This window comes from Fringilla coelebs (genome assembly GCF_963513975.1).
Source record: "Fringilla coelebs genome assembly, chromosome: 2".
Lineage (NCBI taxonomy): Eukaryota > Metazoa > Chordata > Aves > Passeriformes > Fringillidae > Fringilla > Fringilla coelebs.
The window spans coordinates 8225713-8241715 of record NC_140029.1 but is presented as its reverse complement, the minus strand read 5'-3'; the positions used below and the strand labels follow the sequence as shown (position 1 = coordinate 8241715).

Sequence of the window (16003 nt, the reverse complement as noted above, 5' to 3'; positions counted from 1 at the left end):
TCAGCCTGACGGGCGTGGGCGGAGCAAGCCCCCTTCCCTTCGCGCTCCGATTGGCTGAATGGGCTGCCATTTGGCTCCGCCTCCTCGCCTCTCCCTCTGGGTTTACAGCGCGGGGAGGAAAATGGTGCAGGATCCCTCGCGATCTGATTGGTCAAGTGGGAACGCCACTCAAACAAAGACCACGCCCCTATCCGGACAGCTGACTGCTGAGATCCGTGACAAGGACGGTGCTGCGCCGGCGATTGGTCTGCTCTGCCAATTCCCGCCCATCCTTCTTGGATACCTCTCGCCGATTGGCTGCCGCGCCAGTCAGTCGGGTGGTGGGCGGGGCGCTCAGGTGTCTGTCCGCGGCGCGGCCCGGCGGCGGCTGATGGCGGACATGGGGCAGTGCGGCGGGGCCGGCCGGGCCCTCGGGCTGGCAGCACTGGTGGCTGCGGCCTGTGTGGCCGGTGGGTAAAGCGGGCACGGCACGGCGCGGGGGAGCGCTGAGGGGAGCGGGCAGGGCCGCCTGGCCGCTGCAGGGGAGATTGCGGGAAAGGGGCCGGGCCGCGGTGCTGGGAGGGGGAAGGTGAGGGGGGCTCTCTGTGCCTGGGTGCCGGGTTCAGGACCGAGGGCTGGCACCGGGGGGCTGTCACTGAGCTGCAGCTCCCTGTCCCCAACCCCCATCCACTTCAGAGACGGTGCTCGAAGCCGTTTATCCTGTCCCTTTCCATCCAAGGGCTGGTTTATATTAAATTATAAGTTTCTGTAATTTTATTGTGTGAATTCGTTGTAGAAAATTATTTTTATAATTATATCACAAAATTATAAGATAAATTTAAATAATATATTGTACATTTTTATGATGCATATGTATTATATGTAGTATGTTACTTTATTAAATTAATTTATACTGTGTACAAATTATATTAAAATCCAGTTCTATAAGCTGAGACAGAGGGATTCAGATCAGAGATTAGAAACATTTTTTCACTGCCACGGTGAGCCATTGGAATAGGTTGCCCAGGGAGGTGAGGGGGTCACCACCCCCACAGGTGTTTAAGAGGCATCTGGACCTGGGTGGTCTGGTTTAGTGGTTTAGGGGATACGGTGGCACTGCTGGGTTGATGGTTGGACTTGATATTCTTAGAAGTCTCTTCCAGCTCTGATGATTCTTTGATAGACACACATAATTTTGTTATTTTGCATGAATTTTCACGTTTTGCTGAGCTGTTTCTGTGGTCACTGCAGCCTCTCTGTTGCCTGCTGTGAGTCAGGTTTGTGATGGCACTTCCAGGCCCTATAAATATTTCCCACCCAGTGTTCCTTAGCCTTCACAAAGGCTTTTGAGAGCGTGAGGTACAGCTTTGGAAGGATAGGAATAAAGTTTACTATTCCATAGGCAATTGGAGGGAATCTGCTGATGTTCCCAACTTCACATTTAGTTTTAGTAGTTGTAATCCTGAACAAGTTTAGTGAGGGAAATTTGGTTGTGAAGGGTTAATGCTTTGATTCCATCCACCTGAGCAGTCCTGCCCTAGGTAAGCCAGTTTGCCCTAAATAATGTCCCTGTGTAACAGCCCTGTGGGGAGCAGCATGTGAAATCCTATGGGTTTGTAGGCGTTTTGTCAATTCTCACTTAAAGAAATTGGTCTGGAAACATTTCTGCCCTTCAAAATGTGGGTTGATCCACCATTAAAATTGGTAGCAGACCACCCAAGGAACACATTAATTTAAATAAATTCTTGAATCTGCTCCATGAATATCACTTGGCTTGGCCTCTTTCCTTCCTTTTGCCCCCCCCTCCCCAGCCTGCACCTCAGAACTTTGTCCTTTGGTGTGTTTATCATAACATAGCTCAGATTTACTGTCAACATTTGTATGCATGATCATGAGAAAGGCTTTGGAAACAGCATCTTCAAGGTCACATTAGTTAAATTAATATTAGGGAAATTTTTAGCAGCACAAGGCATCAGTTTACTGTTGCATTGTTTTTGTAAATAGCCTTTAGATTTGTAGATGCCCTGGAAAACTGTTGTATATCACTGCTTGGATTGGTGACCAATTTCCAGTGATCATATGAATAAATACTTCTGTTTTCTTTGGACAGTTACCTTATTCATGTAATTTTGAGGTATGCAGTCAGATTCATTGTATAATTAGAAGTTGAACATACAGGCCTGCAAATAATTATTACTCTATTACTCGATTTTCTTGTGTCAAATTAGTTTTCTGGTGGAAACCTACTCAGATTGCTCATTGGGGAGCATATGCCTGAAATTTTGCATTGTGCATGTTACTGCTTATATACACTAAACAAGTTTCAAAATTTATTTAGATAAATTTTGGCGTACACAGTATTGCAGCTGTGTCTGAGTGACTTTAAGATAGGAAGCCAGGTTGAAACAAGCCCTTCTCTTATTTCTGTGGAGTCCTTTCTGTCTTTATTATGCAGTAAATTACTGCCATCACAAAACAGTTTAGAAATATGCTTTTAGTCAACTTTGCTTTTCAAGGTAATGGGGAAGAAAGTGAAGGGGGATCCCAGAGGAGTAAAAACTCAGTGTTGCAGATTGTGGCTCCACACAATCGGCTCAGGTCCAGCTACATTCAAGGAAGACAAATATCTCAGGGTGTCATGAGGTGGAGGAGGCAGAGCAGGGACACCAGAGCTGTTCTGCAGCAGCCAGGTTGTCCTGGCACTGCCTGGTTTAAGCCAGCACTGACAAATTCCACTGGACTTCCTGGCTCTGGGCTCAGTGGCTCTGGCTGTTGCCTGCATGAACAGAGGTGTTGTGCCGAGCAGTCCTGGAAGCAAACAGAGCTGTGTTGGTGCTTTGTGAGTCTGCCTGGCTCCATTGAGCGATCGCTTCACCAGGTCTGAACTGTGAGACTGCTTGTAGCTGTGCTGTTGTTGGAATAATTGTCCTGCTTTTGTTAATGTGGATCTCTTCATTCTTAGTCGTTGCTGTATAGGAACCTTCTTTTGTATTCCAGAGCATTAACATGATGAGTTCTCATTCTGGCTTTCCATAAACTGATAGGCATGGCAGGGAGGAAGAAGGAATGAAAGCTCAAATATGATCTTTTCCCTGTTACTGCAGGAGCTCTGACAGCTCTTTCTGTCTGTTTTTAGGTGTGTGTGGGGGTGAGTTCAGCATCTTACGATCCCCTCAGTCGGTTGCTTTCCGAGACGGGAGTTGGCCGATCCCGGGCGAGCGGATCCCCGACGTTGCTGCACTCACCATGGGCTTTTCTGTTGAAGAAGTATGTTCCAGGTCTTGATTGTGAAATGCCTCTAAGCTACAGACCTGCTCACTAAAGATGCAAATCTTCCTGTCATGTGCTGGAATATATAAAATACTGCCCTGTTTGTCTTGAAGAATGCGTGACTTGACAGAGGTGGCTTCCAGGACAGAGCTGTATGGGTCATGTGAGCAGCCAGAAGCTGTGTTAGCTGGCTAAATTGAGTCACCAGCTGTAAAAGGAAGCCTGCAGAGGCTGCTCTTTAGTTCCTCTGAGACCTAGCTGTGTGCTGTATCCCCCCCATCTCAGTCACAAACTGAGACTCTGTGGGACCACTGTCACTTCTTGCACACAAGCTCTCTGTAGGGCTCTGCTCCTGAGTAATCTGAAGACTGAGAAATGGCTTGGCAAGACAGGTTTTTTGTCAGGTCAGCAAGCTGTCTGCTGAGCAGAGTTAGAACAAGTATGTTGGTTACTTAGGAAATAATCCAAAGCCTTGGAAACGTGATTTGTAGTAGTATTTCTCCACATGAAGTATTCAGATAGAACTTTAGCAATGTTTAAAGTGGGACACATGAACAGGAGCACTTGGATTGATTCCATCTTGCCTACTGAATTTTTTTGCTGGGCTTCAGCAGATGATGAGTGGCTGTTGAAGCAGTAGATGAAAGTGTAATAGCCAGATATCTTTGGCAGTGCCTGTGTGCAGCCAGATACTGAAATCTGCAGCCTGAGGCATTCTCACAGTGCTGGTGAGTGCAGCCAGTTCTCATTTCTTCCATACATCAGCTAAGAAGGAGGTCTGATAAGGCTGGTTTGAATGCAAGGCTGCTTAGTCTGTATTTTGGAATTTGAAAATACACTGTTGTCAATTAATTCTGCTTTTTTTGTCAGCAAACTAGTAACAAACTTGTATGAGTAGTATGACTAAGGAGTAAATGTTGATTATTTTATCAGGAAAAAACAATATATTGAATGGCATTGTGTGTGTTGCATATAAAGACACCCAGAAAAACAGTGGAGTTTGGCCTGTTCTGTCCATTTGGAATCCTGGTCATCCAGGGATAAGTCATGGGTATCATGGAAGAAAGTGTTCCAGTACTCACTCAGTGCCTTTGCCACAGCTTGGGATTCAATTGTTGCAATGGGTCTGTAGCATCCTTTAGAAATAGTTCTGTTACTATTAATTCAAATCCTAGAAGCAGGCAGAGAAGGAAATGTTGGATTGATTATTCAGTTCAGCGTTGAAGCTGAGAGTTCCTGAAAGCTGTCCCTAAGGCAGAGGTCACTGTGTGGGCAGCTTCCAGCCCTGGTGAGGAGAATACTGCAAAGCCCAGACACTTCTTTTGCAGCTCACATCAAAGCTGTAGTCCAGGAACATAAACTGACAGTGCAGCAAGACCACTGAAGAGAATTTGGAATTCTTAGTGCATTACATTGGTAATTCTTAGAGTCATTCAATATTCTTCCCTTGTTAAAGGGAAACAAAACCAAACCCCATTTTTGTCCCTGATGATGCTTTAAAGGGTTTTTCCTTTGTTGCTGTGAGGTGATACAAATCATAATGTTAATGACATTTAATTCTAAAATGCAATTAACTTGGTTAAAAAAAAAAAAAAGGGCAGTTATGTTATTTACACAAATGAGGAAACCTGTTTGCCTTTATTCCAGACAGCTGAATTTGTATTTTGTGCCTGAATAAACCAGTCAGTAGCCTCCATTATGCTCTTACTGATTTGTAATTGTAGTAAGCTATAAGAAATATTTTTATATTTCTGTGCAAATTTGTACATTTAAGTTTAGTTGCCTGTTGTTGTGATTGACACATCCCTCTCTTCTCCTTCCTTTCCACCCTGTTTCTTTCTTGTACTGAAAATATAAAGATATTAGTGGGTTTTTTAAGTTCAACCTTCACTTACTAAATTCAGACTGAAGTATTTATAATTTAATTATGGGAAATAACTCCTCTTGTTATTATTATATATAATGTTTTCTTAGGGTAGGCTTTGCTATGAAGTTACTGACAGCTTTTAAGCTAACAGTTCCTTCATGGTTGACTGGAGGCATTACCCAAAATGAAAGCAGTGTAGTATTAACTTAACTTCCCCATGAAATTTCCAATAGGCTGTCCTGCACAGAGGCATTAGCAGGATAATAAGTTGTTTTGCTTTAATATTAGGAAGAACTCTTCCCTTTGCCTGTGAAATACAACTTTTTTTGTTATTTTGTGCTAGGACCTCCCTTGGCCTGGGCTGGGCGTGGGTGATCTGTTTCACCGGCCCCAAGCCACCGTTCTGGTGACAGTGAAGGGCGTGGACAAGTTGCCTGTGAAAGGGTTTTCTTACCCCATTGAGAATGTGAGTATCCACATTTGGAACTGTCAGCTGATTGCTGGGACTCCTGTGGTCTAATGACAAGTACATGATTCTCTGCTGTAGTCCCTGATGTTCACGTATTTCCTGCTTCACTTGAAGTTTGCATATCCCCATAATTCATGGATCAATAACCTAGTCAGGATTCTGTACAAGGTACAATACCACCCAGGGCTTCCTGTTTTGAGTTCTGTTCAACATGCTTGAAAGACAGCTAATTTTAATGTTTGTACCAATCCACTTCTTCCTATGGTAACTTAATATTTTAAAATCAGAATTGTTAAGCTTTTTGCTTCAGCTGAGTGTGTGATAACATTTTATATGGAGTTGATTTTTTGATGTACTGTATTGCTCTATAAGTGGTCTTTTGAGTTTTCCTCAAGTACTCGACTGTGAAATACAGCACTTTAGAAACTCCATCCCATTATATTGAATCAAGAAGAAACCAACACACATTACATTTACTATCACTGTCTATTTTTGCTAAGGCTTCTCAGGCTTTTTACAGCAACAGAGAATCCTTTAGGTTGGAAGGGAGCTCTGGACATCATCTCATCCAGCGCCCTGATCAAGCAGGATCAGCCAGAGCAGGCTGACCGCACTGAGTTCAGTCAGGATATGAGCATCTCCACAAATGGAGACTCCATGACCTCTGGGCTACCTCTGCCAGTATTTGACCACCCTTGGAATAAAAAACTTTGTTCTTGTGTTAAAATTTTCTGGGTTTAAATCTGTGCTGTTGCCTCTTCTGTCATAGAATACTTGTAGTGAATGGAAATGTGCCATTCTGTGTCTTTTTTTAATAAAACCCATAAGTAAGCATTTAAAAAACTAACAGTTCTGTTAGTGTGCCAGTAATGGCACTATACTGTGCTAGCATTTATTCTGTTTTTAGTAGGTTTTTTAACATGTGCCTTTTTCTGTTTCAGCAGTTGGTCTTTCTGCTGGTATATTTTCACCCATCAGTTTTTTGTGGTTCATAACTTTCCATTTGCAGTGAGATTGTTTCCCTTTTGCATTGCTTCTATATTTGTTGGTCTTGTTTTACTGATAAACAAGGCTATACTCTAAGCCTAAATAATCCTTTTAGTTCACAGTCATGGTCCCTTGGAGTTCTTCAGAGTATATTGTATCTGCTGCTTAAATAAAATGTTCATAGATACACAGGGGATGTTTTGTTTTGCACATAGGTTCTTATTACTTATTATCACTTTGGAAATGTGCATCCTTTTACTTTTCTTTCTTAGTTAAGATCAGTGGCCCCTGTTTAACCCAAAAGTCTGACTTTGTCTTCCAGGCTGTTCCTTTCAGTCTGGACAGTGTTGCAAATGCCATCCATACTCTGTTTTCTGAGGAGACGCCCGTGGTGCTGCAGCTGGCCCCCAGTGAGGAAGTGAGTATTGCTTCACTCCTGGTTCCATGTGTCCCAAATAGGGAATCCTCTTTCCACTTGTGTGGCTGGAGCAAACCCAGTTGATCACATGAAATTCTGGACTGGAGCTTGCAAGCATGATTGGTTGTTAGTGTGTGTCTGGAGGAACTGAGCAGGAGGCTGTGCTGGCAGTAACCATGGCTGTTCCTGCAGAGGGTGTACATGGTGGGCAAGGCCAACGCTGTGTTTGAGGATCTCTCTGTCACCCTGCGCCAGCTGCGCAACCGCCTCTTCCAGGACAGCTCCATCCTCAGCTCCCTCCCTCTCAACTCTCTCAGCAGGAACAATGAGGTAAAGCACATTCATCAGTGGGAACTTCTATGGGCTTTTTTTTTTCTAATATTCTTAGTTAGCTTCTGCTTTTCTCCTTTCTTGCCTTTTCTTCCCTCTTTCTTTGCCTAAGAGCCTGCCCCTAATTCCCCTAATTTTTCCTAACTGAATTAACTAAGTTCAAACATTTTTTTCTAAGTAACTTTATTGAAAGAGTTATTTCCTTCTAGCATGTTCTGATGTTGTAGCAGACAACTGTTATAAAATACTTGCAACAAAACAAGACTTCCCTAACTTGGGTTTCATCAAAGGAAATGCGTGTCTTTGCCTCTTCCCTCAGGTTGACTTGCTTTTCCTGTCAGAACTTCAAGTCCTACATGATATTGCAAGCCTGGTAAGGTGTTTTGAAACATTTTCATCTTTCTTGTGTCACAAACCTCAGAGTTCTTTGAAGTAGAGAAGCCATAGCCAGGATATGTGGCCACCAGTGTTACATAATTCTCTTGTGTCATCAGCTGCTTCCATCAGTTTAAATGATGCATTCTATTTATACCAGCCCCATCCCTGCAACTGTGAATGAGAACCTTAATCACCTGTAGTTTTCTTTTGTGTTGTGTTTGGTCAGAACAGGGGCAATTCTGAAATACTCAATGAAGGATTTGCTGGGGCTTTCTTTGGTGTCTAACTTGAGAAGTATAATGATAGTTAAGAACATGTTCTTTGCCTGGTCTGCCATTTTACTTCAGAATATCACTTTGTCTGAAAAGACTGGAGTGACTTTTGTGCCATGACTAGTGATGGTGGTAGAAATGCTCCAATGGAGGGGTGAGCTTTTAATTCTGAGGGTCTTTTTACTAAGAAGCTGCTGTCTTGTTGCTGTGTTTTAGGGTTTGTTTTAGTGGGTCAGTGGTGTGTGGGTCTTTTTGTTTCATTCTGGTTTGGTTTTTTTCTGTGTGTCCTTTAAGCTGCAGCTCTTAACTACTCTGAAGTGAAAGAATTGTGAAAAAACTCAAAAATTCGTATTAAGTAAAGGGCTAGTGGAGAGAAATGGTGCTCTTGAGAAAATGAGGTAGAACAACCTGGTTTTGTTTTGCAGGCTAGAAATGCTGCAGTTTAAGTAGTTGGGAAGATGGGATTAAATTCCTTGTTTTCAGAGGCTGTAGTCTTGTGCAGGCAAATATCAATGCTGCATCTTCTCACCTGCAGAAATGCAAGAATGTCACTACTCTCCTTTGAGATAATTTGGATTGTATTAGTTGGATTTTCTGAATATTGGATGATACTTCTCAAATAAACTACTTTTGTACATGGACAACACAAGGTAGAAGTTGCAACCTACTGAGCTTTGCAAGGGCCAGCTTCAAAAAAAAATGCTAGCATCTAAGTCTATGTGTTTTTGTTTTCCCTGAGTTTTATTTTCATGGCAATTACAGAACAAAGATTCTGATGTCAATAAGTATTCTATTTCTTTTTAGTACAGCTCTCTATTACGTGGATGTAACTTCATGTTAGGAACAGATGCTACATAATGATCATCTGCTTTCTTCTGTAGAGTTAAAAAAAGAAACAATTATGGACATCTTCTAGTTAAGTTGGCAAGAATTCCATTTCCTGATGATGGAATATGACTGTAAAAAGTGAGACAGGATTAGTCCAAGTAAATTGACTTTGTGCAGTGTGTTTTTAAAGTAACCTGTGTATAAATTAATTTCTATTTCTTTCTGCCCTCAATGTTGTGCCCAAGCTGTCTCGACACAAGCATTTAGCCAAAGATCACTCTCCAGACCTTTATTCCCTGGAACTGTCTGGTTTGGAAGAGATTGGAAAACGATATGGGGAAGACTCTCAGCAGTTCAAGGATGCTTCTCAAATTCTTGTAGACTCTTTGCAAAAGGTATATTGTCTACCTAACGAACAAAACTCATAGTAATACTAAGAAAATAATTTTTATTTTAACTACAAAGAAAGTAACTTCATTAGTGTTGGCTTGCCTAATGCTTGTTTTTGTTAGTTGATTTTTAAAATGCTGTGGTTTAGTTGTAAAATGGAATGTTACAATTTGCCTCTCTGGAAAGTGTTGGTGTGATTCTACAATGTGTTTTGATATTTTGAATTAAGGACTAGGGGTGTATTGAAACTTTGTATCAACAGGACTTGATATGTTTGTTTTTCTTAAACAAACACCTTGCATTTGAAAGCAGCAGAATGTCTCACAAAAAGAGGCTCTTGGAAATCTGGAAATATCTTTATCCCAAGATGCAGTGCTTTGTGGCTTGCCCACAAAGCTATGTAAATGTAAATTTCTAAGACTTTAAAATAACTGCTGTTTATCCATCAGTGTGCTCAACAAAGTAATTCTTCATTACATAATCATTAGTTAAATTTTTATTAAGATCAGTTACTTTTGAGAGCTTCCAAAGTGTGATGAAAAATTCAAAACCATCAATTTGTTAAGCCAAGTACTTGTCTTCTCTAAGCATTGCTCTTTGGCCTCTTTGACCTTAAGCAAATATATTTAAATATTAGACATTTTAGCATTTGATTAAAATATTCAGGTTCATAGTTTTCCAATGGGAGTTTGTGAACCTGAATATTTTGTTAGAACTGACAGACACACAATTAGGAATGATGTGGGGATGTGCATTTTGTGAAAGGGATAACAGAGTAAGTTTCAGGCAGAAGGCAGGCATAAGCCACAGTCTGCTCAACAGTGACTGGTGATTTGAAGGGGCCTTGTAAACCAGGGGAAGTCTGACACTTAGTGAAATTCTAAAATAGTATAAACTTTTATAGCTTTCCACAATTATTCCTGAAGCTGACCCCTTTTATTTTACTACATCTTGCTAACAAAACTCTGCTTAATTCCTGGCTGCAGTCTAGGCTTTCAGTTAAACCACCTTTTCTTCTCCAGTTTGCAGATGAGATGTTTAATCTGTACGGTGGGAATGCAGTAGTAGAAGTGGTGGCTGTGAAGGAGTTTAACTCTCCCCTCTCAAGGAAGACTCGCTCTATTCTCCAGGCTTCACAGGTAGTAGAGCTATTAAAAGTGATCCAAAGTGTGTTAGTGTTCACCTGAGTGTAACCTTTTTTTAGGGACTAAAATACTGACTATGACTTAGATGTGGGTACAGCTTATTTATTTGTCATTCAGTAGCTTCACTTGAGGAGGCCTCTGGAGGTCATCCAGTCCAACCTACTGCTCAAAGCAGGACTAATTTAGGAGCTTCATCAAGTTGCTCAGGTTCTTGTCCAGCCATGTTCTTGGAAAGTCCATCCCTGGAAGTCTCACAGCCTCTCTTCCTCCAAAGCATTAACCACTTTCATGGTGAAAACTCTTTCCCTTGTGCCTTGTTAGAATTTGCCTTTCTGTGTTGCACTCTCCCCAGAGCAGGCAAGTCCTCCCAGCTGTGGGAAAACATCTTTTCCTTGGTCCTGTGTCATTCCAGAGGCACTGCTGCCTCCTATTCCCCTTGTCCCCCAGGAGCTCCAGTCCCTCTCTGCAGCTACCCAGCTTCTCAGTGCCCAGCCTGTGCTGTCACCTGGGTTGTTCTGCCCCAGGTTCAGGACTTTGGATTTCATTTTCCTGTCACATTCTTGTTTTGGATTCCACTGATGTCACTCACAGAATCACGTTTTTGCATTCTGTGCCCTTGCATCAGATTTGTCTAGACAAAAGTGCATCTCTCTTATTTAGCTTGTTCAGACTTTGGATGGAGTCAAGATGTTTGGTGTGCAAGCTCACTTTAAATTAATAAATGTTTTCTTTATTGCAGAGTAAAGAAGACAATCCATATAACCTTGCCTATCCATATAACTACGACTACTCTGTAATCTTCAACATTGTTCTGTGGATGATGATAGGTCTTGCTTTAGCTGTGATAGTTATCTCCTACAACCTCTGGAACATGGATCCTGGCTATGACAGCATTATTTATAGGATGACAAATCAGAAGATAAGAATGGATTGACCTGCACCGTATTTCAGCACAGGAGGATGATGAAGAGCATGGTGTCCTTTAGCCTGTGTGGAAAACAAATGTTCTGACATGGTTAATTGTGGGAGTTTTTTAAAGATGTATTTATTTCTAAGTATTTTTTCCCTCTTTCAAGACTATTTTAAATGTTAGTAGTAGCACCAGATGGAATTTAGAAATTGAAATCTGCTTGTTTAAAAAAACCAAAACAACACTCCCTGGAGTAATAGTTATTAAAGTGACATCATTCCATTTTTTTAATCTTGTAACATGAGTTACAAGATTAACATGAGTGCCCTGTACTGCCTCTGCCTGTGCAAACCAGATAAACTGAAATTATGATAGCAACATATTGTTTGAAACTTTTGCACTGGAAGATCAAAAATTATAGCTAAATTGTTGTGTTGTATATTATGAACCAGCTGTAAATGTTTGATGTAAATATTTATAATGGTTATATGTAACTTCAGAGAGGATAGTAAATATTCTTCAGTAAAATACTAAATATAGAAGTACTTCTATCAGCCTAGGACTCTAGTAGCATAAATGGCATTTTGATCTCATGTTGATGGCTCAGAGGTGAGCTGTACACAGAAGGATCCTTTCCCCAGAACTTCAGTGGTTGGGAGGTGACTAACACTGGTGTGGCTGGTCTGTACAGTGCAGTCTGCAAATCCTGAAGTAGCACCAGTCTGGTCATGGCCTAATGTCACATACAGTTGAGAGTTCCTGTTATGATGCTTCATGTTCCTTCCATTTGTGTTGATGTTATTATTATTAAAAAAATCAGTTCTTTTTGATGATAAGAGTGGACCAACACTTGATTTAAGTATACCTGGATTATAGTCCTGCTTCAACCATTCAATAAAACAACAGTTGTTCTGGAATGCATTTATTCTTTGTGGCTTTGTAGCTGTGGTTACTTCTGTTTAGGATTTGTTCAGCTGACCAGGGCAGGTGTGGCAGCATCTGATGTGTGACAATGGCCCTAAGGCTGCAGCAGTTTAGTTTAAACTGTCCTTCAAAAGAAAAATAGTCTTGTGTGGATTTTCCTAAACCGGACAGTGAGTGTAATTAAAACAAGTGGTTGATCTCTGGCTTGGGTCTTTTTCAGACCTGCATCCTTCTTTGAAACTCATTTGCCTTTGTGGTAAAAGATCTTCCAGACTTAGAGCAGCATGAATGGAAACTACTTTTTTATCATCTTGCCCTCTAATGTGCTAAAATTTCCCTGCCGTTAGGAGATAATTTTTCCACTTCCAGAAAAGATGTTCTCACTGAATCAGTCTCATTTACTGGGAATGTCTGAACTGGGGGTATTGAAATTGTCATGTCTTGGAGATCCTGGACAGTGATTCAGGTTGAAATGAGCAAATTACAGGTTTACCCAAGTCCAAGAAATCCAGTTCAGTATACGTTGCAATCACTTGAAATTGCTTTTAATGGCATTTAAAGTTAATCTGGATGATTGATACCAGTAGATGGAAAGGAAGAGTTGCACTGGCAGTTTCTCTGACAGGAATGTAATTACTGAACATTCTGTAGCACGCTGTGACAGAGTAGTCAAGGGAAGGCTCTCAGCCAGGTATGAGAAGTAGGACACTGATTGTGTCAATGATTATGATTAGATTTATTGCTAATACAGTATCTAAATATTGCCAGTGCAGTATCTAAATAACAATTCTGTCATCTCTAACAGTGGATTCAGAGGTTTGATCTGATTAGCAGTCCAGTTCAGGTACTGGTACAGAGTTTTACAGGAGCTGGTTGTTAAAGGGACTGTGTAATTAATGGTAAGTATTCAACAGTTGTATTTTAGTCAGTGTGAAGTTGGCAGTGTAGAATTTGTTTAAATGCAGGACCTGCCATTGAGATGGTCTCTTCATGTCAGCTCTCCCAGCTGCTGCTGTAGGCTCCAATTTTGCTTTTTAAAGCTGGTCTTAGACTTCTTTGAAGGGTGAGTTGCAATTCCCACTTCTCCTGTTAGTACCACATTTGTTCCTTCTCATGGCTGTAGGCCTCCAGCTGGTACCAAAGGTGCTATCATGTGTGCTGTATCTTAAATACCAAATGCTTTGTGCAGCACAGGCTGCATTTTGAACCACTCTAGAGCCCCTGTACTTCAGTTTGAGTTAGGAAAGCCAGGCACACTTTATTATACAAAAATAACTGCTAATCAAACAGGCAATTACAGGAATAGCTTTTTCATACTTTTAATTAAGTTAATTAGAATGAAAGTGCCATCAACAGTTCCAGACTTGCTCAATTGTTCTCTTTAAATTTAGATCACCCCAAGAATAGAAATGGTAAAAATATTTATGTGATATGGCAGAGATCATAGGTTTTGTGCACAGAACTACAATGAAAGCAGTGAAACTGTTAGGTGAAGGAAGGCAACAAGGAGAAGCCAAGGCAGGAAGGGGATGCAAGGAAAATAACAGCTGGTATTGGGATCCTGTGTGCCCAAAATGAGAAGGGAAGGATGGTTGTTTTGCAATATCTGGCAGCAAGCAGCTTTCTCCAGGCTGGGACAGGCTCCACAGAGTGCTGTCAGGGAGGTTTAGGATGCAACTGCTGCAGGAGTAGTGATCTGATCCCCAAAGAGAGTTTTTCTTTGGGAGCTTGGCTTCTGGCACAGAGGGTGATGTGTATTTGGTTGGGTCTTCTTCAGACCTTGGTCTTAGGTTGTCCACTCTTTGGCTTGGGGTGTACCTAGGCCGTTCTCAAGAAGTGCTGAAATCTCTGAAGAAGGAGAGTATCCTGAGTCAGAATTGAAGACTGAGTGTTGCTTTTGATACTTAGGTTAAAAAGAGAAAATAAGCCATAAAATAAAGGGTTCTTTGAAGAGGCAGTATGCTGCTTTTTCTAGATAATGCCCCAAAGTCTAAACCTGGCAGAGGGAGGTATAATCAGCCTTTGTGCCTGCATCAACTTTCCAGACTTCTCTGTGGCAGGAATGGCAACGTTCAGAGTTCTTGCAGCTGTAGCACCACACAGGCAAGGGAAGCCTAAAGCAGATCTGAAATGTGTAAATGTTATGTCTAAAAAAAGGAAGTGGAAATGAAGAAACGACATTGAAATGCAAATGTTGAGCAACCTGGCAAGTGCTTGCTGAGATTTATAGGTCATTCTTCATGGATCTAAGAAGCACACTGCCAGGGTCTAGGTAAGGAGATAAGCATCCCTCAAAACAAAACAAAAACCCTCCAAAACAATGACATTCTGTATCCTATACTGACACGATTTTTGGCTGTGGTGAAATGGGTGCTTTGAGCTAAAAGTCACAAGTGTTCTCTAAAAAAAAAAAAATTTCTTTTGCTCAAGTGAGGGTTTGGGATTCTTCTGCATTTTTTATTTTCTTCTCTGCAGGCCCTGAACCACATTCTTAGGAATTTTCATCTTTGTAGCAGCAGGGAGAACATTTCCACAAGCATTGCAGGACATAAATGGAGCAAGATCAAGGAAGACAGAAAGTGGAACTATCAGATTTCAAATCTGTCAGAACAAAAGAAACTTGAAAAAAATGGGGAACCCAGAACTTTATTTCCTGTCCTGTTGTGCCACTAGTGCAGAGCACTGCTTTGGAGGAACTGAATGTTAAAGGGCTCCTACAGCTCATGGTGTGAAATCACCACCCTGGTGTTTCTGCCCAGACTTTTGTAATGTGTCCTGCCTGCCCAGGGCTGAGGGACAGGGACAGAAAGCCCAGGTGTCCACGCTCCTCTCAAATAAACAGAGCAGAAACTGATGGATGGCACAAAGCCAAACATCCAAAGAGTCTGCTCCAGTGCCCTCTCCTACCTGAGCTGCTGGAAAAGCAGCTGCTACAGATGGTGTCTGTGTGTGGCAGGCAGGAGATGGGGCTGTCTAAAGCCAGGAGTGCATAGGACTTCCAGTGCTCTGGAAGTGTAGAGATTGTCCTGGATCTCTGTAACAAATCTCATTAATTATGTTCTAGAAAAGGTCAAAAAGGCATGTACTGCATCTGGACAGCACCTAGACCTAATCCCATCCTTAAATAGGGACTTGCCTTGCTCATGTGCTTTCAGAGTTTAAAGAAATTCCTCTGTAGCTGAAGGATGGATTCACACTAAAGGGCTCTGGCAATCAAATTGAGTATTGTTGTTGATGTCACCCCAACATCAACAAAAAAACATAGCTAAGTTCTTGGCATGAGTACACATCATAAAATGTTTTAAATGTTTCATAAGGGGAACAAAATTGATGGTTGCACAAAATCACAAAGGCAGTCAAATTCCACTTAATTATGCTCCAGTGCATGAATTTGTGATGACAAATTTACATGTTCTGAATCTAGTGAGCATATGTTTTCATTAGGCCAGGGACACAGAAGCAGTGGCTAAGATAAATAAATTCAGAGTGTTTTAGCTAGTAGTTGATGACCAGCACTGTAAGCTCACTCACAGACTTTTTCAGTGCTGCCAATCTGCTCACCTGATCAACCCCTGTGTTTAAATACTTCTTTACAATGGCATGGTCCAAGTACCCAAGCAATTGATATAAAAAAAGTCTGCTGCAACACCTGGGTGATCAGTCAGAGCATTTGGAACACTGGAGAGCTAAATGGGAGCTTCAACCACACCCTATAGCAGGTGATCAATCAAAATATTGACTGTGGTACAGCACCAGCTTGGAAAGAAAAAAAACCGCTCTTAACTATTTCTGTCACTTTTAGACTCTGCTGTAGAAAAAAAAAGAGGGAAAAATAC

The 16003-nt window shown here is 41.5% G+C and overlaps 1 protein-coding gene across 1 annotated transcript; it reads left to right on the top strand.

Moving 5' to 3' along the window:
* The first annotated feature begins 326 nt into the window (after window positions 1-326).
* ATP6AP2 (ATPase H+ transporting accessory protein 2) lies at window positions 327-12160 on the top strand. The gene is made up of 9 exons (XM_084226062.1): window positions 327-449; window positions 3116-3246; window positions 5460-5582; window positions 6895-6990; window positions 7183-7320; window positions 7640-7693; window positions 9044-9193; window positions 10211-10327; window positions 11073-12160. The coding sequence occupies exons 1-9, from the start codon at window positions 371-373 to the stop codon at window positions 11265-11267; spliced, it is 1083 nt and encodes a 360-aa protein (XP_084082188.1). The 5' UTR covers window positions 327-370; the 3' UTR covers window positions 11268-12160.
* The last annotated feature ends 3843 nt before the right edge of the window (window positions 12161-16003 follow it).